Source organism: Artibeus jamaicensis, unplaced genomic scaffold (genome assembly GCF_021234435.1).
Source record: "Artibeus jamaicensis isolate MK-2021 breed Jamaican fruit bat unplaced genomic scaffold, CSHL_Jam_final contig_889, whole genome shotgun sequence".
Classification (NCBI taxonomy): Eukaryota; Metazoa; Chordata; class Mammalia; order Chiroptera; family Phyllostomidae; genus Artibeus; species Artibeus jamaicensis.
In genome coordinates this window covers 2,859,468-2,885,197 of record NW_026522005.1, presented here as the reverse complement: position 1 = coordinate 2,885,197, position 25,730 = coordinate 2,859,468, and the positions used below count along the sequence as shown (strand labels likewise).

At 41.8% G+C, this 25,730-nt stretch overlaps 1 protein-coding gene across 1 annotated transcript; it reads left to right on the top strand.

Moving 5' to 3' along the window:
• Nucleotides 1-8,232: 8,232 nt before the first annotated feature.
• Nucleotides 8,233-25,476, top strand: SGCB (sarcoglycan beta). The gene is made up of 6 exons (XM_037134767.2): nt 8,233-8,283; nt 13,569-13,778; nt 17,095-17,280; nt 17,962-18,153; nt 18,733-18,864; nt 22,331-25,476. Exons 1-6 carry the CDS (start codon nt 8,248-8,250, stop codon nt 22,532-22,534), a joined length of 960 nt encoding a protein of 319 aa, XP_036990662.2. The 5' UTR covers nt 8,233-8,247; the 3' UTR covers nt 22,535-25,476.
• The last annotated feature ends 254 nt before the right edge of the window (nt 25,477-25,730 follow it).

The following is a 25,730-nucleotide window of genomic DNA, read 5'->3' as shown; positions in this document are numbered from 1 at the left end:
CCTTCCGTCTAGAAAAAGTAAAGGGTTTTTTTCCTAAAAAACCCTTGATTACTAAAGAATTTTTTGATTACTAAAGAAGCAGAAGTTTTTGATTACTAAAGAAGTATGTTTGACCCTTTTATTCTTTCACTTCTCAGGCCTTTAAAAATTCATTTATAACACCCAGAGTTTATCTGCATGAAACAGATAAACTACAATTTCCTTTCTTTTAAGTACAATTTCCATTCTTCATGCTTCTACCTTTTGCAATGCTCACGGCCCACTGGGAGGGTACCCAAGTCAATAGATTTTAGTTCCCAGATGTTCATTCACAAATGAAAGTTAATCCCTCGGGATTGGACAGGAATTGGTGGTATAATTTTAGAATCACTTTAAGTTCCAGTTAGTAATTCTCTAACTGAGATTCTCTAACTGATATTTTGTGAAAGTTCAGACTCGGTCTGACACTATTTCAAAAAGGTGTAGTAAGTCATATCAAAAGTTTGAACTACTTAAAAAATAGAACCATTTCAACCATCGTTAAGCACTTTGAAAGCTCATATTTTATACACCATCCAATGATGTACTGATTGCAAATCCTCCTTTTCTATTCATTAAAACAGTAAGTGTGGAGCAGGGAGCAGGGTGTTTGCTTGCTAAATATTTTAATTCAGTTCCATTCCCTAAGGTACTTGAAATTATATAAACATGCATATATCCAAGTACTGTGAAATTCAGATTTTTTACCACTTCTTGTTTCTATTTCTCTTAATTACAATGGTTTTATGATCCCCTAATTAAAAAGAGATGTTCGTTTCTGGGACCTGTGCTCCTACTATTTCCTGTAGGCCACAAAATAACTGTAAAGGTTCATAACGCATGTTATTTTATCATAGTAGAATAATTACTAAAGTAAAAAAAAATCACAAAAATCCCATTAAATATTTATTAGATGCTCTTTTCTTTTAAAACTATATGGAAGAGGAGGAAGGAAATGGAGAAAAACCTCACAAATTTCTTAATTTGGAGCCAATTACTTAATATTTCAATAGGCAATTGGAATTTTGAACAATCCTTTGCACATATTCATAAAAAACAAGTTAGAATATTATGTCAGATTAGAGATTAGATCTTCCTTGCTGTGGGCACTTTAACCCCTAATCCTTGGTTTCATCGTCCTTACAGAAGGATAATAGTTCTTACATCACAGAATTATTATAATGGACTAATTCTCCCGAAGTACTAACCACAGATACAGTGTTTCTGTATACAGTGTTTGGCATATACAGTGTTTCATAAGTGCTGTGATCACTGTTACTACAAATGTGATTATATTTAGCAAAAAAATTAAGTTAGAACCACTCTAAATCTCAACAATAAGGTAATGGTTGAGCCAATCATTTAATGAAATGTTGTGAAATTAAAATCTTATGATTGAAGCAAGTTTAGAATCTAGGAATTCTTACAATATTGGGTGGGCCAAAAAGTCCATTTGGGTTTTTTTTTCTGTAAGTGGCTCTCGTAGCATTAGTTATCTTTAACTTCCTTGGAAACAATTTTGTTACATTGTATCATGACAGCTGTCATATCAGTGTGCATTTTTTTAAAAAAACTTATGAAAATTGGTGAATTTTTATGTAGCTTTTAAATATTGAAAATGGAAGGAAATACACAACACTTTCGGCATATTATGTTTTATTATTTCAAGAAAAGTGCAAATGCAACTGAAATGCAAAAAAAACCAAAAAGATGTGTGCAGTGTACGGAGAATGTGCTGTGACTGATGGTACATGTCAATTAGTGCCTGCGGGAGGTTTCGGGCGGACTATGCTTCTCCACAGTTGGGTAGAAAGGTTGGAGTTGATTAATGTCTCTAGTTGAGGCATCGAGAACAATCAGCATTCTACCATGCAGGAGATAACCAATATACTCAAAATATCCAGATCAGTAAAATTATTGGTGAAAATGAAATACATGTCTTTTATTTTAAGGAAAAATTAAATGGATTTTTTGGCCAACCCAGTATCTTAGAGAAGTTGAAAGGTCAACTACTGAGTAGCCTGGAAGGTGGGCATTCCTGCTTTTTCTGTGCCAATGGTGGTTTTTCATGACTTCACACAACTGTTTAAACACTTGTTTTTCCTATTTACATACTAAAAACATGGACTAAATGAGTTCTAAGATCTCTTGCAGTTGTGACATTCCTTAATGTTAGTTTCTGTGTTTTTTAACATACTGGTTAAGGTTCAGATTGAGCAAATCTTGCCCTTTGTTACAATTTTTGGTTCCCAGTTCTGTTCAAGTCAGGCCTTGATTCTGAGAGCATTAGCTAATCATCAAAAGTTAAGCATCTTTCTTGAGTACAGTTTATTCTGTAGGCTTGCTGGAATAACAAATACACACACCTTATCCCCGAGAAATAAACAAGGTATTTCTCCAAGGTCGCACTTTAAGTCAATTTAAACTCAGCTCAAACTGATAAAAATCTTCCCAACTCCTTCAACCCCTCAGAGCTGATCACTCTCATCTCTATGTTTTGTGTCTTTTAAGTTCCAGGCATGTTAATACTGTTGTGATTATTACAAAATATTGTACTTATTTGTCTGCCTCTGATATAACCTTGTGAACTTCTTGAAGAAAAGAGGCTAATTTAGCCCTGTATCTCAGCACAGCAACTAGACCCTTTATAAAAGTTTGTGAAACTAAATTGTAACAAAGGGGAAGAAGAAAAGAAGGGAGGGAGGAGATGATTGGCTCCTTTGTATCTGATGTCACAATCCCTCTGAGTTTGAAGAGAGCAAACTTAATAGACAGCCAGCGTTCTATGGCATCATAATTCTATCTCCTAGCCAGCAGCCATGTGTTCTAGAGAACTGTTATGTGTCAAATGCCTGGATGGAATAGGCTTTCAGAAAGTCCTTTGTTTTGTCCACTATGAATATTACCTACCTTGGTCAACTGGTGTAGGGTTTTAAGAAGCCAATGAAAGATGAACAGAATCCACTCAGTGAAGTGAGAGCTGTGGATGCAGTTTGATGCTTCACCAAACATAAATATATGCAATAAGCACTAAGGACGGTGCAGCCAAAGAATAATCTGTCCTGCTCAGGCCGAAGCTTTCCCGGGCGCCTGGTCCCCTTCCGTGTGCCACGTTATTCTCGTCTGTATCAGGAGCTTGCTCCTTTGGCTCAGGGCCTATGTTACGACTTGAAGAAAGTCTTTTAGCTTTGCTGGCCCACTTGCATCAAGTTTTCTCTAAATGCAGTTTTTATTGGTGGCATTGCTAAGGCACTTTCCTTGTAGGTAGCGAAACACTAGTTTGTCCATTTACTCAGTGTTCTGTAACCTGACTGCTCTCTTTTTCCAGTTTACTAGCTTCCTTTGGTCCTTTTTGTTCTTTACCACGATGGAAGGGAAAAATTTTTTTAAAACCCACCCACTGGTGAAAGAAATTAAGTTGACCTGAACAAAGTGGTGGTTAGGGGTACTGACCCCTGCAAAGTTGAAAATTTGCGTGTAACTTTTGACTTCTCCAAAAACTTAACTAATAGCCTACTATTGACCAGTGCCTTGCCAATAACATGGAGAGTTGATTAACATATTTGTCTGTTATATGTATTATGTACTATATTTTGTACTGTATTATTACAATAAAGTAAGCCAGAGAAAAGAAAATGTTAAGAAAATCATAAGGCAGAGAAAATAAATTTACAGTACTGTATGTACTGTCCTGTACATTTTTTTAATTGAAAAAAATATGCATATAAGTGGGCCCACACAGTTCAAATCCATGTTCATGGGTCAACTGCAATCGACAGGGATCTGAGCTAAAGGCAGGTTCTCCCACCAGACGGAAGCAGAGATGTTGTTTTCTGCATAATAATATTAAGCATTCCGACTGGTCCTATGGTAGTGAGTTATCAGAACTCAACTAAAGTTAGTGTCAATAATAAGCATTCTATGCACAGAGTAACAGTTCAGAATTTTTCTGGAAAATTACATCATTCCCACTATTTACTAAACCACAAAACAAGAGGATGCTTTTTAATATATCACAACCATATCACTTTAGCACCTAAGTAAACTATAGAACATTTGTAGCAAACAGAGATTAGAAGGAAAACAAAATCGATGGAGTGGGATTCTTAGGGCCCCAAGAGAGCCCTCCTATTTCAAACCAGGTTTCCATCAACACAGTTAGTTTAAAAAAGAAGGCGCTCTTGCCCTCCTTTTTTTTTTTTTTTCAGCTCTACCAGCCAAATGCACAGCAAGTACTTGGCTCTGTGAAAACGGTCACTGAGCAGGTGAGTCTGGGACATGCATGGTGAGCTACTTGCAAAAGTGCCATGGGCAGGACTTACACTGTGAGGTGCTTTTAAACTCCCCAGGAGAGGGACATCGGACAGCAGGGGGGCAGTCCTAGGAGGATGTTGAAATAGATCTTTTTAGTACATTTCACAAGCATTTACTAAACTTCTAGTGTGACAGAAACGTCTACCTTAATCATAAAACAAAATTAGACTCTGTGCCTGCTCCCTAGGTCTCACAGTCTGTCCAGGAGAAAGAGAGACGGCCATGGTTCAGTGCAGCAAATTATATTAGAGTAAACATGAAATTCTGTGGAAACACAGACCCTCCCCTTACCTCCTCCTCCATCCCCCCGAAGAAAGGGTCAGAGAAAGTTAAAGAAGAAAGTGATATAGAGAAGCCAGTTGTGGAAGGACAGAGTTCACCAGGAGGAGAAGAGAAAATGGAACAGGCCGCACAGTAGCAGGAAACATGAACTCGCATGAAGATGCAGAGAATGATGAATGCCAGTCTGATGTGCAGTAGAATCAGAGGAAAGACTGGAAAAATAGTCCTGGGTTCAGCTATGATGGGTCTTACATACCAGGCTAAGAAAGTGATATTTATTTTGTAGGCAATGGGGAAGCAGCAAAAAAAAAAAACTGTAGAGAGATTAATAGTATACTCTGGTCTCTCTAGTATATCATGTTGGAAATCCTAGAGGCTACCTTTGGAGGAGGCAGGCCTGGTCCCAGGAAGAACACTCGGTGAGATGGGAGTTAATGAGATTCTTCTCCAGGGTAATGCATGGTGAGCATTAGAGTGGGCACATGTCCACTTAGGTATTAATATTTTTTACTCAAAAGAAAAAAATTGATTCAATATTCACCCATCAAAGTCACTAAGTACATATTATATACTTGTCTCCAAACGTGTTCAGGATTTGGAGCAGCACAGAAATATAACACACTGCCCCTACTTTGTAATGAGTTTACAGCTTCCCCAGGAGCAGAGCATATGTGTGAAAGATGAAATAACATAAGATAGTGTTTTATGAGGTATCACATGGGAGCCATAGACAGTTAAAGCCCAGAGGAGCAATGATTGGCTGTAATTGTCGGGAGAAGGTGGGACTGACAATGGAATTTGGGGGAGGATAAATTTAAAGACAAGACAGATGGGCAAGTAAATAAATATCAGTTAGAGTGGGATAAATGTGACAATAGAGACATGCTTGGGATCACAGGGAGGTGCATGGAAATCAGAAATTTGTGATGAGGAGAAAGAGTAAAGGCTGTCTGGCAGACATTCCTTGAGCTGAGTTTTAGTGGACAAGTAGGAGAATAGCTGGATAAAAAAGAGAAATATCCACATGTGCAAAGGCACAGAATCCTTAACAACCTGCTGTGTTCAGGCAAATACACGGGAACTGCACATACTGGATGTGGCTGAAGTAAAGAGTGAGCATGTGGGCCCTGGCCAGGTAGCTCAGTTGGTTAGAGCATCATCCCCCTACGCCAAGGTTGAGGGTTTGATTCCCAGTGAGAGCTCATTTAAGAATCAACCAATGAATGCATAAGTAAGTGAAACAACACTTTGATGTTTCTGTCTCCCTTCCCTCTTTTAAAAATCAATAAATATTTTTTTTAATTTTTAAAAAGTATGAGTTTGTGGAAGGGGCAGGAAAAGAGGCTAAAAAGAATAGATGGAAACCACAAAAATAAAGGGCCTTATATACTAATATAAGGAGTGTAATTTTTATAATAAAAGGTACTGGAGGATTTTAAAGCTTCCAGGTGAGGAGTGACATGATCTGGTTGGTATTTTAGAAAGATCACACTAGAAATAGCATAGGATGACTTTGAGGTTTCTGACCGGATGGCCTGTCATTCACTAGGGGACTTCATGAAGAGCAGACCAGGGGAAAGATTATGAGTTCAGTTTTAGAAGGTGCTGAGCTTGAAGTACGAATTAGTTTCTTAAGGGCTGCTGTAAGGAATTCCCTCACAGTTGATGACTTCAAACAACAGAGATATATTCTCTTGCGGTTCTGAAAGCTAGAAGTCAGAATTCAGCAGGGTTTGTTCCTTCTGGAAGCTGAGAGGGGGAGGCATCTGTTCTACGGCTCTCTCCTGGCTTCTGGTGACACGACTTCACATCCCCTGCCTTGTAGACACTTCACCTTGTAGACACTTCATTGTAGACACTCTCTGCCTCTGTCTCCACATCATGCTTTCCTCTCTATGTGTCTCTGTCCTCTCCTCCTCTTTTGAGGACACCAGCCATTAGATTTAGGGTGCACTAGCATCCAGGGTGATTTATTTTGAGATCCTTAATTACATCTGCAAAGACCCTATTTCCAAATAACATCCCTTTCACAGATACCAGGGTTGGACCCGTATGTATCTTCTGGAGACATTCTTCAACCCACTATAAAGTGAATCGAGGGATAACTGTCTTTAAAACCTAACTAGTAGCAGGCCTGCGAACCAGAGTATCGTGGTTCGATTCCCAGTCAGGGCACATGCCTGGGTTGCAGGCCAGTTCCCAGCAGGGGACACACGAGAGGCAACCATACATTGATATTTCTCTCCCACTCTTTCCCCTTCCCTTCCCCTCTCTCAGAAAAAAAAACAAAAAAAAACAAAAAAAAACTAACTAGTACTCTCTCCTTGGTTTGCACTTCTAACTGCTAGTAATATGCAACAGGCAAAAGAAAATGCAGAATTAAATATTCTTATATGGTAGAAAGAACAAAGACTTTAATAAGGTGGAACTAGGTTCCATCCTGACTCTTTATTAGTTGTAAACTTGGTTAGCCTTTTAACTTCTATGAGTCTTGATTTCTTCATTTGTAAAATGGGGATATGATTTATCCCATATGACTGTTGGGAGAGTTAAAGAGTCATTGCCAGGTATACAGTGGTCTCTAAATATTATTATTTCAAAAAAAAGTTTGATGATAATATATTTTGAAAAGACCACATTAGCCAAAGTCGGGGGAGAGAAGGGAAAAGTTTATGAGGGATTTATTATGCAACCAATTACCTATTTTAAATTCACAACAATCTTCTGATGTAAAGTAGGCAGAGCAGTGAAATAATGGTTCCAGACATCAAAAAGCAAAATTTTGATATAGTTCCTAGAGAAAAGTTTTGCCAGCCAGTCTCCTTGGTGCTTCCTGCTGAATTAGGCAGCCCTAGGGCTCAAAGGTGCTTATTAGAAGTGGTTCCAGTTACCTGAGAAACAGTTTTTGTACCTTGGTTGCTACTGCCCTCACTGCATTAAAAACAAAAACAAACAAACAAAACCAAGAGGATTATTGGATCATACTGAAGACCAGGAACAAGGAATGCGTACTCAAGTGACTTGTGCATTTGGGTGCTTCCTGGGGGGCAGCACCTCTGTTAAATTAGGCCCCTTGGGATGTACGACCCCCAATGCCACAGAAAAAAGCATGAGACTTTATAGGTCTTCCGAAGGTAAGAAGCATCCCTGAATGGCTGTCTTCCTTGAAGACTCTGTTTTCATGTTTTTAGCTGGCTAACTGTCGACTTCTTACCTCCTATCCATCTACGTTGTCACCCCTGTCTATTCTCGTGTATACACCCCTGTCACCACGTGTACTCTCGAAAATGCCCCTTTCCGGCCCAGCCTGGAGACTTCGGCCGGTGACGTAACAAGAATGCCCAGCTCGGGATCGCACCAGCCCAGCAAGACCGGGAATGGAGGGGAAAGGGAGAGGCATCCTCGTGCCCTTTTGGAAGAACCCAGAGGAGGAATCCCCGCGTGCGTGAGAAAATGTTCCCAGGACCATAGTCCCTGGTGCGGGGGGGTGGCAGAGCTCGCAGGGCTCCAAAGCCCACTCCTACTGTGCAGTAGCGGGAGTGCAGTGAGCGCAGTGAGCGCAGTGAGCGCGGGCCCTCCCACCCCTGACTCTAGGGCGCAGGCGCAGGCGCCGGTGCTGGCGGGCGCGGGAAGATGGCGGCGGCGGCAGCTGCGGCGGCGGCGGAGCAGGTCTGTGAGCCCTGCTGCGGCAGGGCAGCGGCTGGAGGGGCAGGGCGCCGGGGTCCTGCCGCTGGGTCCCTCTGTAGGGCTGGCTGGTGGGGGCCGGGGCACTAGGGCCAGCGGAGGCCCGGCGCTCGCTGCGGAGCCCGGCTCCGCAGGTCTGGGCGGGGCAGAAGGAGCTGTCCGCACCCAGGATGCTGGCAAAGGCCGGGCTGCACCCCTTGCCTGGCTGTCCCTCGGCCAGGGGAGCAGGGATCGCTGTGCTGAGAGTCCAGAGGCGGCCTGGCAGCCCGGAGCCTGTGGCCGGGACGAGCCCCGTTCCGCGGCCAGAGAAGATGCGGGTAAAAATAACCTCAGCCCTGGCGCCGCCAAGAAACAGTCAGCTGTCGCCCGGTGCCCGCTCGTGGCTACTTCTTGTTTCTGCCATCCTCTCCAGGGATATGAGACGTCCAGGAGTCGTCTGCGCTTTGGTTTTTGGAGCGTTAGTCACCAGTGTAAAAGTGTCTCCTGTCCGACTGGTTTAAAGTAATTTTTTAAAATGCTTTATGTAGTATTTCCTGATCTGCATTGTGGTCTTGTAACTTAGAATAGTTTCAAAGGCTATTTTCCCCCAAAATGCAAGAGAATATATATATGAATATGTGTATGTACATATATATATGAATATGTGTATGTACATATAGATATGTACTTATAGTTACTGGGGTGATCTCTTATAACAAACATAATTTTCATGGTCACTTTTTTTCCCTTTAACCGTTTTTTTTTCCTTTAGGAAAAAACAACTATGATGAGCTAGTTTCTTTTGAAAATGTCCCAGTATCATACATTGTTTAAAAAATACGAGTCAACTGACATTGTTTTTTCCAGAAAATCTTTTTTTCTGGAAATATTTTCTTAGGTAATTAACTGCTTTCAGAGACCCATTAGATAGATATTTATATACACATCACTGAAAGGGTCATTCTAAGGGATATAAAACATAGATGACACAAAATCTCCCTTCAGGGAGCTTAAAGTCAAATCGCCTAACAAATGCAGAACAATCAGCTAAAGACAATAGGCAAGCTACAGGTTGTAATGGTAGAGTGGAATACATAGATTAGAATAGAGTAGAATAAATACAATAATAGAATAGAATAGAATAGAATAGAATAGAATAGAATAGAATAGAATAGGTGAAAGGAGACAAAGCTTGCAGTCGTTGAGATTAAAATTGTTCTTTGACTTTCCCGATTTCCCTCCTAATTTATCAGCTTCTGTTTTAAATGGTGCTTTTTGAGTCTTCATCACCTATTGATGTTCTTGAGGTTCCACCAAGGTTTCATTCTTGCTTTACACATAAACCAGCCGCCTGACCCATCCCTCCATCTCCACTTCAAAGTTATTAGGCATTTATGTCTCTAGCCCTGAATTTTACTGAATTTTCCACAGGCAGTTCAAACTCAAAATGTTCAAAACTGGATTGTACTATATTTACTATTAAAAGGGCTACAACCATTCATTCTCCTGGTTGACCTAGCCAGGAACTTGGGATCTGAGCCAGCTTAGGGGTACTCAGAAGGGACCTGCACTTTGTCTAATGCTGTGCTGTCCCAGGCTTGGTATTTGAAGGAAGAAACCCACGTTGTCTTTTTACCTTCAGATCCCACCAGCTGTGCAGTAGGCCCTACTTGGGAGTGACCTCAGATCCCACTTTGTCTCATTCACATCCAGTCCTGCGCCAGGTCCTGCCTCTTAACACCTCTGCCCAATCTTTTCATGTCCAGTGCCAGAGCTTGGTCAAGCCCTCATTTGGGGCTGTTGGAGAAACCTTCCGTTGATATCTTCAACTCTAAATTCTTCTGTTCCAGTTCATCTCTTTTTTGGGTTGATTTTGCTGCAATGCAAATCTAAATTGTATCACTAACATTTTAAATTTTGGGTTTCCCATCACTGTAAAGATAAAGTCCATTGTTCTTGACACGGCACTTATGTCCATTCATTTACTGGCCTCTAAAAACATCTCTGACCTCAATTTTCCCTATTCCTGTACTTACCCTCTTCACCACCCACATAAAGCTACAAAACTAGCTTACCCAGAGATAGTTGTTACCAGAATTTCCATGCTGTTCCCTCTGCCTGGAATCCACTTCTCTGCACTTTTTGCCTGGCTAGCACCTGTTTATCTGGTTCAAGATTCAACTGAAACCTCAAATTGTCTTAAAAACCTTCAACTGATGCCCCACTCACTAAGTACAGTTGCCTTCCTCGCATGTACCCTTTCGGTATCCTGTACACTGCCTCACTACGGTGCTCTCTGTGTGCAAGTGCAGTTGGTCCTGGCCTTGTCTGTCTACCCTGCTTGCTTGTGAATTCATTGAGGGTGGTTGCTATATCTTGCTAATCTTGGCAGCCTGAGCGTCTGGCATATAGTCCCTCTTCAGTAACTGTTAAATGCATCCAGTGAATATAATAATGCGCATGAGCTGGCAGAGAAGAGTAAAGAATGCATCCCACAGGGATGAATTTTGCCCCACCCTCCTTTATGTAGACCTATATTCAAACTGGTGAAGACTTAAGTTACCCACCTATCAGCAGTGTCACCAGTGTCTATGAAAATTAGAAGAAAGCACACCTCTCAAGGTATTTTACTACGTTCGGGGAAAATTGTCAAGATGCACATGCGGTGCTAAAACATACACAGTGCCAGTGAACCTCGCAGGTGTGGCGCCGCACACGGCTGCACAATCCCCACAAGTGCGTCTGCATTCTGCTTTGTGAGAAAAATCTGTCGAGTAGGTAGAATTATCTTCTATCGAGCCTTCCTTACTCTCTGTGGAATTTTACAGTTTTTATCTGCCACATTACTCACTGTGATTATTCCTGCCTTTTTCCACAAGCCATCAAGCACCCTGCTACCCATGACATGAGATGGCCTTGCCTTTAACATTCTTAGGAAAAAGAAGAATGTTTGCCCTTCCTTGCAATTCAGTGACGTGGGAGCCCAACCTTGAAGACTGCTCTTTCTCCTAAACTCCATCACTTCACTGATTTTGCAGGGTCTCGTTTCCCACGTTGCCCTGCTCCACTTTGAGATCTTCGGTCTGCCCCTCTTGACATGTTTCCCTCTGCCGTCAACCCTGCAACTCCTCCCCCAGACTGGGGGAGGGAGACAAGGTACTAAATCAGAAGAAGCATGGTTTCCCTCTGACAGTGCGTAAGTCTTTGGATACAATCTTCTTTCTTTACCGTCCTCTTCTTCCAGACTCATGTAAACTATGCTGGCATCTTTTCCAGGCTATTCCCTATTTGCCAATTTGCTATACAAAGTTCATCTTTGAAAGTTATAGAGGCACCTCCTAAGAAATCAAGCTCAGCAACACTGTACATCCTGGATTTTCTTACCATTTGTTGCATTTCTTATTTTTCCTTTGTTCCTACACATTGAGTTTCTCACTATTACATCTCATAGATTTAACTTTACTTGAGGCTGAGGGCTCTCAAACCTGTATCTCTAGTCTTGATGACCTAATATGCGCCGCATCCTTCCCACCGCCTTGGAGTCACATGTCATTTCTCATTTAGTTCAAATTCAACACGTAGTACCTCCTCCCTCCTTCATTCCCCATATTGAACTAGTCACCATTTAGTAAACATGAGACTCTTTTTCTTAACATGGCTACAAGTTCAGTTGACTTTTCTCTTGAAGCATATTTTTTTATCTATCCTTTCTCATCCCATTGTAGTTTAGAACTTCATTACCACAAACCTCTATTCCTGCAACATCCCATCAGCCTACTTCCTGGTAGTCACATTTCCTAGCTCACCTACAAATGCCCCCACATTTAGCACCCTGAAACACGTCATTCTCATTCAGAAACTTCTAATGGCTCCCAGTTAAACAGACATAAAGACTAGCATTTGTACCCAGCAGTGCAAAAACGTTCATAAGCTGCCCTTCTTTTCCTACTTTATTCTCCCTGAATTGCCAGATCCTACAAACCCCCTCTGGCCCTTTGCCTGACAACTGCAAGCCGTCCTGTCTCTCCTCCCATTAAACTCCACAGCATGTATTCTCTATACTGTTGATTTTGGCCCCTGGACATACAGAATACTTTACTGCATTACCGTTTTATGTACCCAAGTCACATTTATAATATCTAGATGGTAAGGATCCTGCCCTGTATTTCTTTTGTTTTCCTATGTATGCTATTGATGTTTAAGCATAAAGTGCTTAATAAATGCCTACTCAGTAAACAAACTTTCTGGAAGCTCTAAAGTACATGTACATTGGGCAGGATCCATTTCTACCTGTCCCCTTTGCGTTTGTGACACACCAGGTGATTACCTAACGTGTGGTGCAACTGGAGGCCACGTCAGCTTCTCAAGCTTTGTGGTCCCGGGTCCTCTTTACACTCCTAAAAATTACTGAGGATCCCTAAGGGCTTCTGTTTACACGGGTTATATCCATTGATATTTACTGTATTAGAAATTAAAACTGAAAGAGATTCTGACACAGGGATGCACAGAGCACAGTTTCTTTAGCTGTCAGAGCAGCGATGTCGTCACCCGTAGGCATGGAGCCTGTGGAAGCTCCCTGTGCATTCGGGAGGGGAGAGTAGAAAAGTGAAGTCACATCTTAGTGTTGTTTTGGAAACAGTCTTCACCCCTCAGAGCCCTGAGAGGGTTCAGAGGACCCCTCCAGGACTGCCCAGCCCATACTTTAAAAACCGCTGGTCTACGGTAGTGTTAACTTCAGCCAACTTTTAGCTTTGATAACTAACAAAGTCTACCAGCCTTTCCAAATTCCTTTCATGTAAATGAAGACTTATAACTAAAAAAATAATAAATGTATAAAGGGCCCACGGACAAAGACAAAGGGGGGAAGGATTGAGGGCGGGAAGTGGGGGTGGGTGGGGTAGGGGAAAGTGGTGGTGGGAAAATGGAGACCACTGTACTTGGAAAACAAAAAAAGATATTAAAATACTACTAATAGATCAGTAAAAAAGATTACCCACTCTAGAATGTATATGTCCACTCTTCCCCCAAATGAGCGAACCGTACGCTTTACCGAAGTAGGACAGTTCAAAGCAGAGAGTGGAAATGAGCTATCAGGTGGTCCCACCAAGAGTTCTCTACCTGCCTCCAGCACTGAGTAATGCCCTCACTTGGAGCCTGAGACCCAATGCGATTTGAAGTTTGTTAGTGGGAAATCCATCACTGAGCAAGTCAGCTTTCTTATATGCACTTAATGAGTGACTGTGTCAAAAAGAGAGCGTGTAGCTGTGCCAACATGTTGTACTGTGTTTTAGCAAAGTTCCAACGGCCCTGTAAAGAAGTCCATGCGTGAGAAGGCTGTCGAGAGAAGGAATGTCAATAAAGAGCACAACAGTAACTTCAAAGCCGGGTACATTCCCATTGACGAGGACCGCCTCCACAAAACCGGCCTGAGAGGGCGCAAGGGCAACCTAGCCATCTGCGTGATTGTCCTCCTGTTCATCCTGGCTGCCATCAACCTCACTGTGAGTGTGGGGCGCGGGCTGTCGTTTTTCATCATGTGGGACTTTTCTTCCGAGCGTCAGTGACATCGTGGGCTTTGTTTCCATGATGTCTTTTGGGACCCTCTTACTTCCTGATTTTCTAAACATATCGTATCTCATGTTGAGTATATATGTATATATGTTAGTACACCAAAACTGCCATGTATTCATTGTATTTTTAAAAAGTGTTCATGGATTCTTCCCATTAAAGGGCTTTTAAAAGGTTAGAATCAACTCAATAGAAGAGACCTTTGCCAAGATGATTTTATTGTTTCACCTCTCCTAAAAAATGTAATCCTCTCTCTTTTCGTTCAGTTTTTTTTTTTACATTTAGTCTTGTCTTCCCAGCTAGATTTTTAAAGTTGTAAACCCTTGGATGGCAGTGAGGGGTGATATTTTATAGTCTTAAATCTCTGTTGTCAAAGAGGAAAGCATCGGGTATGCTACCTTACACAAAGGTGCAGGGGACATGGCATGTTGCCTTTTTCAAAGATATTGGCTTTTTTATGGAAGAACACTTTTAATCCAAGTGTATTACTATCTAAGGGTTACATTTTCAGAGAGTGATTATTGGTATACCTAAGACTATGAATGTGGACTTCAGCAGTTCTAAGGTGATTTCATTTATTTTTTTACTTCAAATACTTCCAAGCAAGTCCTTTGTATTTATATACAACTAAAACTCTGTCTGATTCTTTACTTTAAAAGAGCTGGTACTATAAATAGCTTACTAGGAGCACATATTCCAAAGCTATTTTATTTTGTTAATTTATCTTACTGGAAACTTTTGATTAAGGTGGCAGATTAAAGACATTTTCTTTCCGTTTCTCTCTAAAAAAGCTCATCCCAGGTAAAATGTCCATACTTTCCAAGAAATACCTTGGAAGAAAGCGGAGGCAACTGAAATGCTAGGTGATAATGGAGACAAAAGGGAGGAGGAGGAACAGCAAGAAACTGGTGTGGGTGCTGGGGAGGGGGTGGCAGGGTGTGCTGGCGAAAGTGCCCTGCAGAATCCTGAGAAGCTTCAGGAACGGGAAGTACAAGAACTTTGAAAAGCAAGGGTGAGGTGAGAACTGAAAACAGAGCTTGCCTGGAAAATCTGTAGAAGGAGCCGAGCCGTGAGGTCCCTGGCCTTCCTCTGCCTTCCAGCCAGCAGTCAGTCAACCCTCCTAACCCGACTCGAGAAAACGCTGAACTGGAGAGGCTTCTTACGTGAGATGGGCTTCTACGCAGAAGGCCAGCAAGTCTGAATGCCGAGCACTGAGAGTTCCTTCCCAGGCTCCCTCACCCCCATCTCATCCTCCACCTCCAGCTTCCCGGCACCACGTGGTGCTTATATCCTGTGGGCGAGAGATTAGCGCTCCTTCTCTGGAGAAACTGGAACACCTCAGAGGAAAGACCTGGAGATGCTGACACTTGGCAGGTCCCAGGGAAAGGGCCACAAGAGGCCTCAGTCACAAGCCCACCCCGCGCAGAAGTTTGTGTGGAGTTTTTGCAACCTCACTGTTGATTATGGACACTGAGCCTCCAGGGATCGATCGATCGATCTATCTATCTATCTATCTATATATCCTCCAGGGATCAATATATATATATATATATATATATATATATATATATATATATTTTTTTTGGAAAGCTCCCAGAACTGAAAAATGATAGAGATAAAAAACAACCAAACCATGGGGAAAGTAGGAATGCAAGAAGATAAATAAAGCACAGAAGACTTAAAAAAAAAAAACACTAAAATCAATATCTTCAGAGAAGAGAGGATATTGCATCCATGAAACAAGGAGCAATTAAAGAATAAGGAACCCACAGAACTAGATAGATAGATAGATAGATAGATAGATAGATAGATAGATAGATAGATAGATGGATAGATCTTGGAAGACAAAGAAAAGGAACTCTTCTGGAAAGTTTAACATATTAAGAATTAACCCAGGAACTGTAACACTATGTTAATAGGTGTTTCAGAAAGAGAGAGGAGGGAACACACCGGGGAGAAAGTTTTCAAATAAGCCAAGAAAACTTCCTAGAACAGACTGGAAGCAGCGTACGGGGTCCAGCAAAGCCCAGAGGAAAGACTCATGCCGAGGCCGTCACTGTGAAAGTGAACCAGGGACAAAGGGAAGATCCTAAAGTCTTGCAGAGGGAAAGGAACAGGTTATGTATAAGGAGTAGAACATCACAGTGGCATCAGACATGTCAAAAGCAGCCCTGGAAACTAGCAGGTAAGTAAGCAGGGACCTTCAGAATTTGGAGAGAAAACCATTTCAAATCTAGAAACATACACAAAGCTGGTCTATTGTCAGATGTGAGGGATTTTAAAGACATTTTTTAGACATGAACACTCGCGAGAATTTTTACTTCACATACATTCCTTCTAAGGAAGCCACGGGAGGACGTGCTCTACCAACAGGAGGTACCAGAGCAGGAACGTTGAGGATGAGGATGCAGGAAAGGGGTATCTGCAGGGAGGAGGACAGCAGGAAGCTCCGGCGCAAAAGTGAGGGCGGTTCCTGACCACAGCTGTGCCGCAGACCCCCGAGCGAAGTCCAGGCCGCAGCCAGAAGACGGGCTCCGGAGAGAGAGAAACAGCACTCGTAGGTCCTCTGGGAGGTTTGGACTTCTAGGCCGTTTTATTGTGAGACATTTGACAAAAAGGTTGGAGGGTTTGAAAAGATTTAGTCAAATTTTCAAAGAAACTAAGCAAATGAAGGGAAGACTGTTAAACTCTGAGAGACACAACGTACCAGAAAGCAACTGCTGTCATCGTGTAGCACTTGGCTGAGCAGTGACTAGTATTTACATGGTCATGAACTGAAAATACTAAACGTGGATTCAGCCAAAATTTGACATTGAAGTTGGGGGAGAAGAAATGTGAAGGAGCTAAAATTCTTACCTGTTACAATAAAAAATTAATAGATAAAACCTAAAATTGATGAGAGAAGAAATGATGCACAGATAATAATTTTAAAAGATGAAGATAAATTCTAGGCAGAATTGATAACATTGCCGAATGCTGTTGTCCCTGGGGGAGAGATGGAGAGAGAGGAAATGAACTGCTCTTCCTCTGTTACAGACCTTGCAGCGCTTTTGACCTTCAGGTATGAGCGTGTAACATCCTGATATACACGAAACAGTCTCTTGTATAAGTGGGAAACCCACTGATATGTGCATCTCACACTGAAACACTTTCAGAAGTTTTCACCTTTGGTAATTATTCTTCCAGTGCGTTTTCCAGCCCTGTTCAGTGTTTGCTGCTTACTGATAGCGGGCTTGGGTCCCTTTTCAGATAACCCTGGTCATCTGGGCGGTGATCCGCATCGGCCCCAACGGCTGCGACAGCATGGAGTTCCACGAAAGCGGCCTGCTTCGATTTAAGCAGGTGTCCGACATGGGGGTCATACACCCTCTGTACAAGAGCACGGTCGGGGGAAGGCGGAATGAGAACTTGGTCATCACGGGCAACAACCAGCCTGTAAGCCACCGAATTTAACCCAGGGGCATGAGAGAAAAGTTTTTCATTAGAAAACTAATCTGATTTTTGGAAATGGGTATTTTTCTTTAAAATTCATAAACATATTTAATATTATTGGTTTTATAATTTATTAATGTTAGATGTTTCCTTAATATTCTAGATTTTGTTTTACGGTCACTTATTTTGTGATAGGTACAATTACTATAAGAAATCATAGTTTACTCCCTTCTTTTGTATACAAAAAAAAAAGCATTTTAAAAAGTACCTTCGCAGGTTTGAATACCCTCTGCTTTCTGGGAGTCTAGAGGAGAATGCGCCAATATAGCCAGTGGCAGCCCCTGCCAACTGGCGGCTGTAAGACAAGATTTTAACTGCAGAGAACAAGGGGGTGCCCGTCTGAGCCTCCACCCCTGCGTTTGTGCAGAGCAGTGCAGCACATAACTCCGTGAGCCCCCGCTTTAAAGAATCTTTCTCCCAAGTGGGTAGAGGGTGGGCAGACAGATGCAGTTAAACTTATTTGAAATTAATCTGATATTGGGCCCTGGCTGGCGTGGCTCAGTGGATGGAGACCCAGCCTGGGAAATTAATCTGATATTGTACAGTGTTCTTCTAGTGTTCTTGGTGAACTTTGGATCCAGTATTCTTCGAAAACATATTCACAATAAAATGTTTTTTCTGAAGATTGTTTTTCAGCAAGGAACAACAAAACTCAGTGTAGAAAAGAACAAAACTTCTATCACAAGTGACATCGGTATGCAGTTTTTTGACCCAAGGACTCAAAATATTTTATTCAGCACAGACTATGAAACTCATGAGTTTCATTTGCCAAGTGGAGTGAAAAGTTTGAATGTTCAAAAAGCATCTACGGAAAGGGTACGATTTGTTTTCTTTGCTTTATTAATGGGAGAGAATTACTGTCTAAAGCAACTATTTTCAACCTTTTTCATCTCATGGCACACAAAAACTATTAAAATTCAGCAGCACACCAAAAATATATTTTTTGCCAATCTGACAAAAAATAGAGGTATACTTTTGACTCACTGACACCAGGTGGTTTTGGTAGTGTTGGCTGTTGTCATTTTTATTTAACAATCTAGTGGAAAAGAAGTCAGTGCCCCTGACTAAGTAGTCAGGTGTTGCATGCTTTAAAATTCTGTGGCACTCCAGTTGAAAATTGCTGGTCTAAAGGTACAAAGTGGGAGGGGATTTTTATGGTTTTATGGTGGCTTGAAAGAAATTCCAGAACAGCGGAAAGGGTGAGCTCTAGGTGCATCATGACCTAACCTACGTGGTTGTTATCAGGTCCTCTCTTTACCTCAGCATCCGTAAAACATGAGTAAAAACATTGGCCCTGCACGCTTCCTGGTCGAAACTGCTATGCCTCTCTCTCTGACAGTAATTCTCACTTTAATTTAGAAACTCTTTTCACTACTTTTTTTTTTTAATTTTCAGATTACCAGCAATGCTACTAGTGATTTAAATATAAAAGTTGACGGACGTGCCATAGTGCGTGGAAATGAAGGAGTGTTCATTATGGGCAAAACCATTGAATTTCACATGGGTGGTAACATGGAGTTAAAAGCAGTGAGTATTTTTTTTAATTTTAAGAGAATTATTAGATTCTTGGGCACATAAATCTACATGTGAAATAGTGTACAATTGCTAAAAATTGTATTGTAGTTGTATACTTTTTGATATGGAGAGATGTTCAAAATGGGTTGTGAAGTTAAAGTTAGAAAATAATTTGTGAAATAACTCATTTTTATTTTGCAAAAATCTGGAAGGCATGCCAAATGTCAACAATGGTTAGCTATGGATAGCAGGATAACAGATGACTTTTATTTTTATTTTTATTTTATTTCTGCTTGCCTGTCATTTTCTTTTTAAAAAGTTTATATGATGATACTTATATTATTTTAAAATACAAAAACCAAAACCAAACAACAATACAACTTTCCAAAGAAAATTCTGGAATACCAAAGTAAGTATACATTCTGTGAAGTTTTTGGTTTCTTTTCAATTAAAGATTTTTCATATCCCGCCCTGGCTGGTGTGGCTCAGTGGATTGAACGCTGGCCTGCAACCAAAGGGTTGCTGGTTCAATTCCTAGTCAGAGCACATGCCTGGGTTGCAGGCCAGGTTCCCAGTTGGGGGCACATGAAAGGCAACCACACATTGATGTTTCTCGCCCTCTCTTTCTCCCCTCTCTAAAAATAAATAAATAATATATTTTTTAAAGATTTAAAAAGAAAAGATTTTTTATATCCCTTCTTGGATTTTATATCTAGTGATGTGAAAAACAATTAGCAAATGTATAAAATGTAATTCTATTTATACATCTGTTATTAAATTCTAAATGGAAAAGATTTTGCTTGTATTGTAGCTTTTAGAAAGTGAGGCTTTCTTTGTGCTTCACAGATTACATCTGAATTTTAATAGGTACGTATTTCATGTAAGGGACCCATGAGTCTGAAGAAGTTCCACCTGCTCACAGTTCTGGTTAAGCATGTTTGTTCAAGGTGTCTTTTGGTACCTGCTGTCTGCTACTTAATTAAATCTAATTATTTTTTTTTACCAAGCATTAAATGACAAAAGTGAACTTAAACCAAAGGACTTTTATAAGAATTCTTTCCTTTATTTAAATGTAATTTTCTAGTTCTTAGGAAAAATAAACTTTAAAAATTAAGTTTTTCACTTCCATAAACTGCTTTTTCTCCCTAAAGTACATACTTCAATCTCTAAGTAAAGAAAATGAACATAAAATGTGATTCTTGCCAGAAATCCAGTCGCGACACTATTTTTTCATACACCGTAGTAGGAAGCCGTTCTTCTAAGAAAATAGAGTTGAATGGTCCTCGTGCAGCTCTTGTTCTCCACACTAGAAACTCAAAGAAGCAACAGATGTGATAGATTCGTACCTGGCCATTAGCAAGTTGCCTAAATCTTTCATCTTTTCCACCTGGAAATTCCACCTGTTGTTAATGTGAAAATATTAAAGTACTTTGAAATTTCATTTATACACGTATCAGTTTTTTCATAGTTAAAGAAATAGAAGTCTGTATTGAAAAGATAATTATTTTTGTGATTCAGTTAATATTAGTGGTTACGTTTAAGTGTATAGCTAATCACTAGAAAGAATTTTATCAAACTGCTTTAAAAAATAACTGGTGTAGCAATTTTTAGAAAGTAATATTAAATGACCACAAGATGGCAGTGTTGGAACAAAATTGGAAAATTCACAGAATTACATTTAGTCCATATACTATCCTTCCTGGTATTTCATAACCAGTTTTTCTCATTGCTTTAAATGTGCACTATAGCCCTGGTTTGTGTAGCTCAGTGGATTGAGCACAGGCCTGCGAAACAAGGGGCTGCAGATTCGATTCCCAGTCAGGGCACATGCCTGGGTTGTGGGCCGGGTCCCCAGCTGGGGGTGAATGAGAGCAACCACACATTAATGTTTCTCACCCTCTCTTTCTCTTTCCCTTCCCCTCTATCTAAAAATAAATAAATAAATAAATAAATAAGTAAACAAGCAAACAAACAAATGTGCACTTTAGGCTCATGAGTCTCAGATTTGGAATTTCTGCTTTTATCTTTCTTTTGAAGATCCGCGTATCCAGCTACCTTCTTACCCTCCCCACTTTAATATGTAATGGGCATCTCAGACTCAGCAGTACTAAAATCTTTAAATTTCCCTTCCCTCCCCAAGCATGCATGTCGCTCAGGGTTCCCAGGTGGTTCCTGTCAGCCCATCATCAAAGCCTTCAGGCTCCGCCGCCAGCACCACAGCCACCGTGGTGTAAACCACAGCAGTTTCCTGCCTGTGCTGTTGGAACAGCCTCCTAAGTGGTCCCTGCTTCCCCTTTCACCTTGTAGTCAGTTCTGTATGCAGTATCCAGAGTGGTCCTTTTTGAAAAGTCATACCACTTCCCTATTCAGAGCCCTCCGATTGGCTTCCCCTCCAGTTCAAAATAAAATTCAAGGTCCATTCCCTGGCCTTCCACACCTGCCCCCTCGTTATTTCTTTGACACATCCCTGGCCAGTCCACCCCTCACTCTCTCTGCTTCAGCCACACTGGCCTCCTGCTTGTTCCTGACCCCCAGGCCCATCTTCAGTGTGGCATCTTTGGGTGTGTGGTTTCCTCTGCCCAGAGTGCTTCTCCCCGGCCACCCACGTGGCTTTCTCCCACGTGTGACCCAGTTTCTGTTGGACAGGGACCTTATCGGAGAGGCAGGCCTTCCCTGACCACGCTGTGGAAAGCAGAACCCCACCTGGGCACTCTCTCTACTTGCCCTGACTTTCCTCAGATGACGTGCAGTTTGTGTTACTGTCATTGTATGTATTGTCTGCCCGCCCCACTTAAATGTCAGCGGTGTGAAGACTTGGGCTTTGCCCGTCTGCTGACCGCTGTACCCCAGCACCTAGAATAGTATCTACCACGTAGTGGACATTTCATCCTTACTTGTCGCATGGATGAAAAGAAGAAAAGGGAAAAGAGGAAAGAAGGGGGAGAGAGGCCCCCTAAAAAGAAAGGGCCTCCGGTACAAGGATGTTCCTGATGCACTGGGCCTGAGGAGGGGGCGCCCTGGGCAGTTTCCAGGGAGGGGTGCCTGGTCTTCGGAATCCCCTGGTTCAAATCTTCATTCTTGGTGTTGCAAAGGCATTGGAAATTAAAGTTCATTTTTTCTGGGAGAAAATGTTTTTTCTTACCACCCTCAGAAACTTATCAATAACTTTGTTAATACTCTCTTATGAAGTAACTAAAAGGGTCTGAGACTTAAATCAGCTTTATTGTGCACTCAGGAATTCTGATGTAATTTTAACTAACTGAGAAGTAAACTGTTAGAAGTGTATTGGTAAACATGAACTACTACTAAGAGGTTACTAATCTTGACATTAGTTTCATTTTCTTCGTTGTCGTGGCGGTCTTTAGTTCGCTCTTTTTTCCTGACTTCTTTTGTTAACATTCCCGCAAGTTTTGTTTATTAGATTTGCTGTATCCCCGTCTGTGGAGGTGAACAGGTTGTACTGTTATTCTCCCAACAGGAAAACAGCATCATCCTCAATGGAACCGTGACGGTCAGCACAGCCCGCCTGCCGAGCTCCTCCGGCGGGGACCCCCTTGCTGCCGGCGACTGGGTGCGCTACAAGCTCTGCGCGTGCGCCGACGGCACCCTGTTCAAAGTCCAAGTGACCGCCCAGAACATGGGCTGCCAGGTGTCAGACAGCCCCTGCGGGAACGCCCGCTAAAGGTCCAGAGCGGTCCTCGATGTGTTCGTGTCGTGACTTGACTTTTTTAAGAGTATGCATGCAATTATGTTTTTACCAAGTTTGTGGTAACTGGTGATTATTTTATCTGCAGAGCACTACTGTACCTATTACCTAATCTCCATATTTAAAATAGTCTCAGAAAGCCTAAATTCTAGTTCCTTGCATTGAGTTGCACTGATCTTCAAGTTGCTCTTCACTAAGATAATGATCAGAAGTGGATAAAATCAAAATTAATCTTTTAAAAAGTGTTCTTAAAATTCCACTGTGTCTCCTGTACAAGGACGAAGCAGCGGTTTCGCCTCACTGTGGATGAGCTGTCGGTAACCACAGCGCGGCCCTCCCGACGTTGGGGAGGGGCATGTGCGCTCGGGCCGTGCGCTCTGCCTTTCGCTTCCTCGGAGCCGAGGCAGACTGGTGGGGCATCGGCTCTCAGCCTTGTCCTCACACGCAAGCGAAGTCATTGAAGAACTCCACGGATGTGACACAGTAAGAAATGGTGGTTCCTTAGTTTTGCACTAGGGCAAAAATACTCTAACAGAATGTTTCCTCATTAAATATTAACAAAGTGTTCGCAAGGTGGCAGGAGTTAAAATGCCGTCCTAGCTTTAACCGCTAGGTAGCGAGGGTAGCTGTCACTCGTTAAGCGTCTGGCCACCCTCGGCATCGTCCTGGCATTGCGTGTGTGGTGGTTCTTGTTCTCACCGGAGCTCGTGCGCAGGTGTCCTTATTCCAGATGCGCCAGCAGGAAACGGAGGGTCAGGAAGTTCAGAAACTTGCCTGGTGTCACATAGAAAATAGAGGAGTTGGGTTCAAACCTGGATGTACCCGCTTCCAAATACCTTGTTATTTTCACTGTCTGCCTTATTTTAATTATTTAAAACTGTACAAGATCAGCGAAGACTCATTTAAACTTTTAGATAAGAATCAAACAAAGCAGGTATGCTTACTCTAGTTAAAAAAAAAATAAACCAATCAATCTCATGTCAAAAAAAAGTGGCCCATCCCCGTCAGATTTTAAACTACCCTAAGCCAATCCCAGAATGTTGTATCAGACACAGGGAGGTTACACTGGCCTAGTGGTGGGTTTGCCCTGTTCTGACTGATGGGCGTGGCTCGCTGGGGAAAGAGTTGCCAAAATATTTATACCCTCCGCCCTCAGGACAACACAGTGAGAGGTGGGGAGACCATGGCCCCAGGCAAGTCCTCTGGCCAGGAAGAGTCTGGTGGGTTCACCCCAGCTTTCGCCATAAACATGTTACCTTTTTAAACCACGCCATGCCCTGACAACAGTTGGGAAGCACTGGACTAAAAGGGCGCACGTGCAGAAAGTCACACAAGTGATTTTTGAGTATGAGAATTGACCTCTCTGCTCTAATATCGCCATCCCGTGGTAATGATTTACCACTCTCAAAGCGGTGGTTTTCAATGTGCTTTGTATCTGACTTGAAAGGAACATTCTGGTATTACTGAGACACACACGGAATCAGGGACAGAGACTTAGAGCGGTTTGCTGTGAAGAAGCGGTAGCGATCAAGTGTATGCTCAGCCTGCGGTCAGTGTAACAGGATTCGGTCAGGGTCACTTTGAACCATGTAGATAGGAAAGTGTAAAAAGCAATTGGCATTCAGCATGGCTGCAGTCCTCTCATAGAAAAACCGAACGCCTTAGGGACCGTGACATGTGCTAAAATAAACTGAAACGGAGACTGACGTACTATGTGATGCTCAGCGCAGTTTTTAAATGAAGATAAAAGAGTGAAATTTAGGACCTCTGAGTGTTATTAATTGCAGCATTGTTCAGAACCTATTTTAATATATTCAGTATCATTTAATTTCTGAATGGTATTCAGAAAAAAGTTCATTGAAATTTTCTTTTAGATGTTCAGTATACTTTTAAATTTTACATTCTTTACTTGTCTGCTCTATTTAGATTTGTTTTGAAAATTTCTTTAACTATTTTCACAAAAACTACAGAACACTATGTTACAACATATTTATTGAATGTAGTTCATGAAATAATCTATTTTTACTTCTCTTTGAGAGATACTTGTTGTGTTCCTGATACATTTCCATTAAGTGCTGTTAACACAAGAGGATGTTTTCACGTTTTCATAGAACTGATTGTTAAGGTACCAGTATGGTGTTTGAGGACACTTTGAAGTCCGTCTTTGCCTTTTCCCTGAAATGTAGACATGGAATTCACAGGAAAGCAGACTGAGAACAAGCCATCTGTTTCACCTGTGACCTGTTCTGTGTAACAGTAAAGCTTGTACTGCTCATTCTCACCCCCAGGTGGTATTTTTCCACAAACTGAAATGTTAACTCTTCTGTGCCAGCCGTCCCTCCCCTGCGCTGAGCGCTGACGTGACAAGCAGCAGGCTGGGGGAGGTAGATGACAAAGTCAGGATCCCTGGTGACGGGGGCAGGCACACCCCTGTTTAAGTCAGGGCAGCACTTTAGAAGTGGGGTACAGTGGTCATGGGACACTTGAGATGAAAGCAAGATGCTTTAGCGACTGTCCAGTGAGTAGGTAGGAAAATGCAAAACAGCACAACGTGGGGACTGCCTGAATGTGGTCTGTAATACCTACAATACACCTATTTGTATTCTTTTTACATTATAATAAAACAAGTTTTGTGCAACAGCTGTGATGACCAAAGGTGGAAGTTCTGCCTGGTTTTGAATGAGTGTTCTTAGGAGGGTAGGAATGCTCTGGTGCTCACTCTGCCAAAAAACAGACCATTGAAATGCCGATAATTTTAATAATCTTTTAAAAAGTGCTGAGGAGGCGAAGATTACAAGTTATATCATACAAAATAAATTGATAAATCTGATATAGATTGCTAACTTTGAGTTTCAGTTAATTCAATTTGTAACAACTATTAATGACCACTGTTTACAATAAAGATTCTTTCAACTGTTTGCTGTTAATGTTTTAATAAAATACAAGCAGGCTTTTATTTAATCATACAAACATGATGAATTTAAGTATAGCTGGGACACCATCGGTATTAATGTAATCCCTCTGCAGTCCTAGAGCTCAAATTTAGAAGTTGTGTGTCCCTACCCACCCCCTGCGCACTGCAGACGGCCTTCGTCCCTCCGGTGGGTGGCCGTCCCCTGGGTGTCCCGGGGAAATACACACGCTGCGACCATAGTGAAAGGCCAGAGCCAGG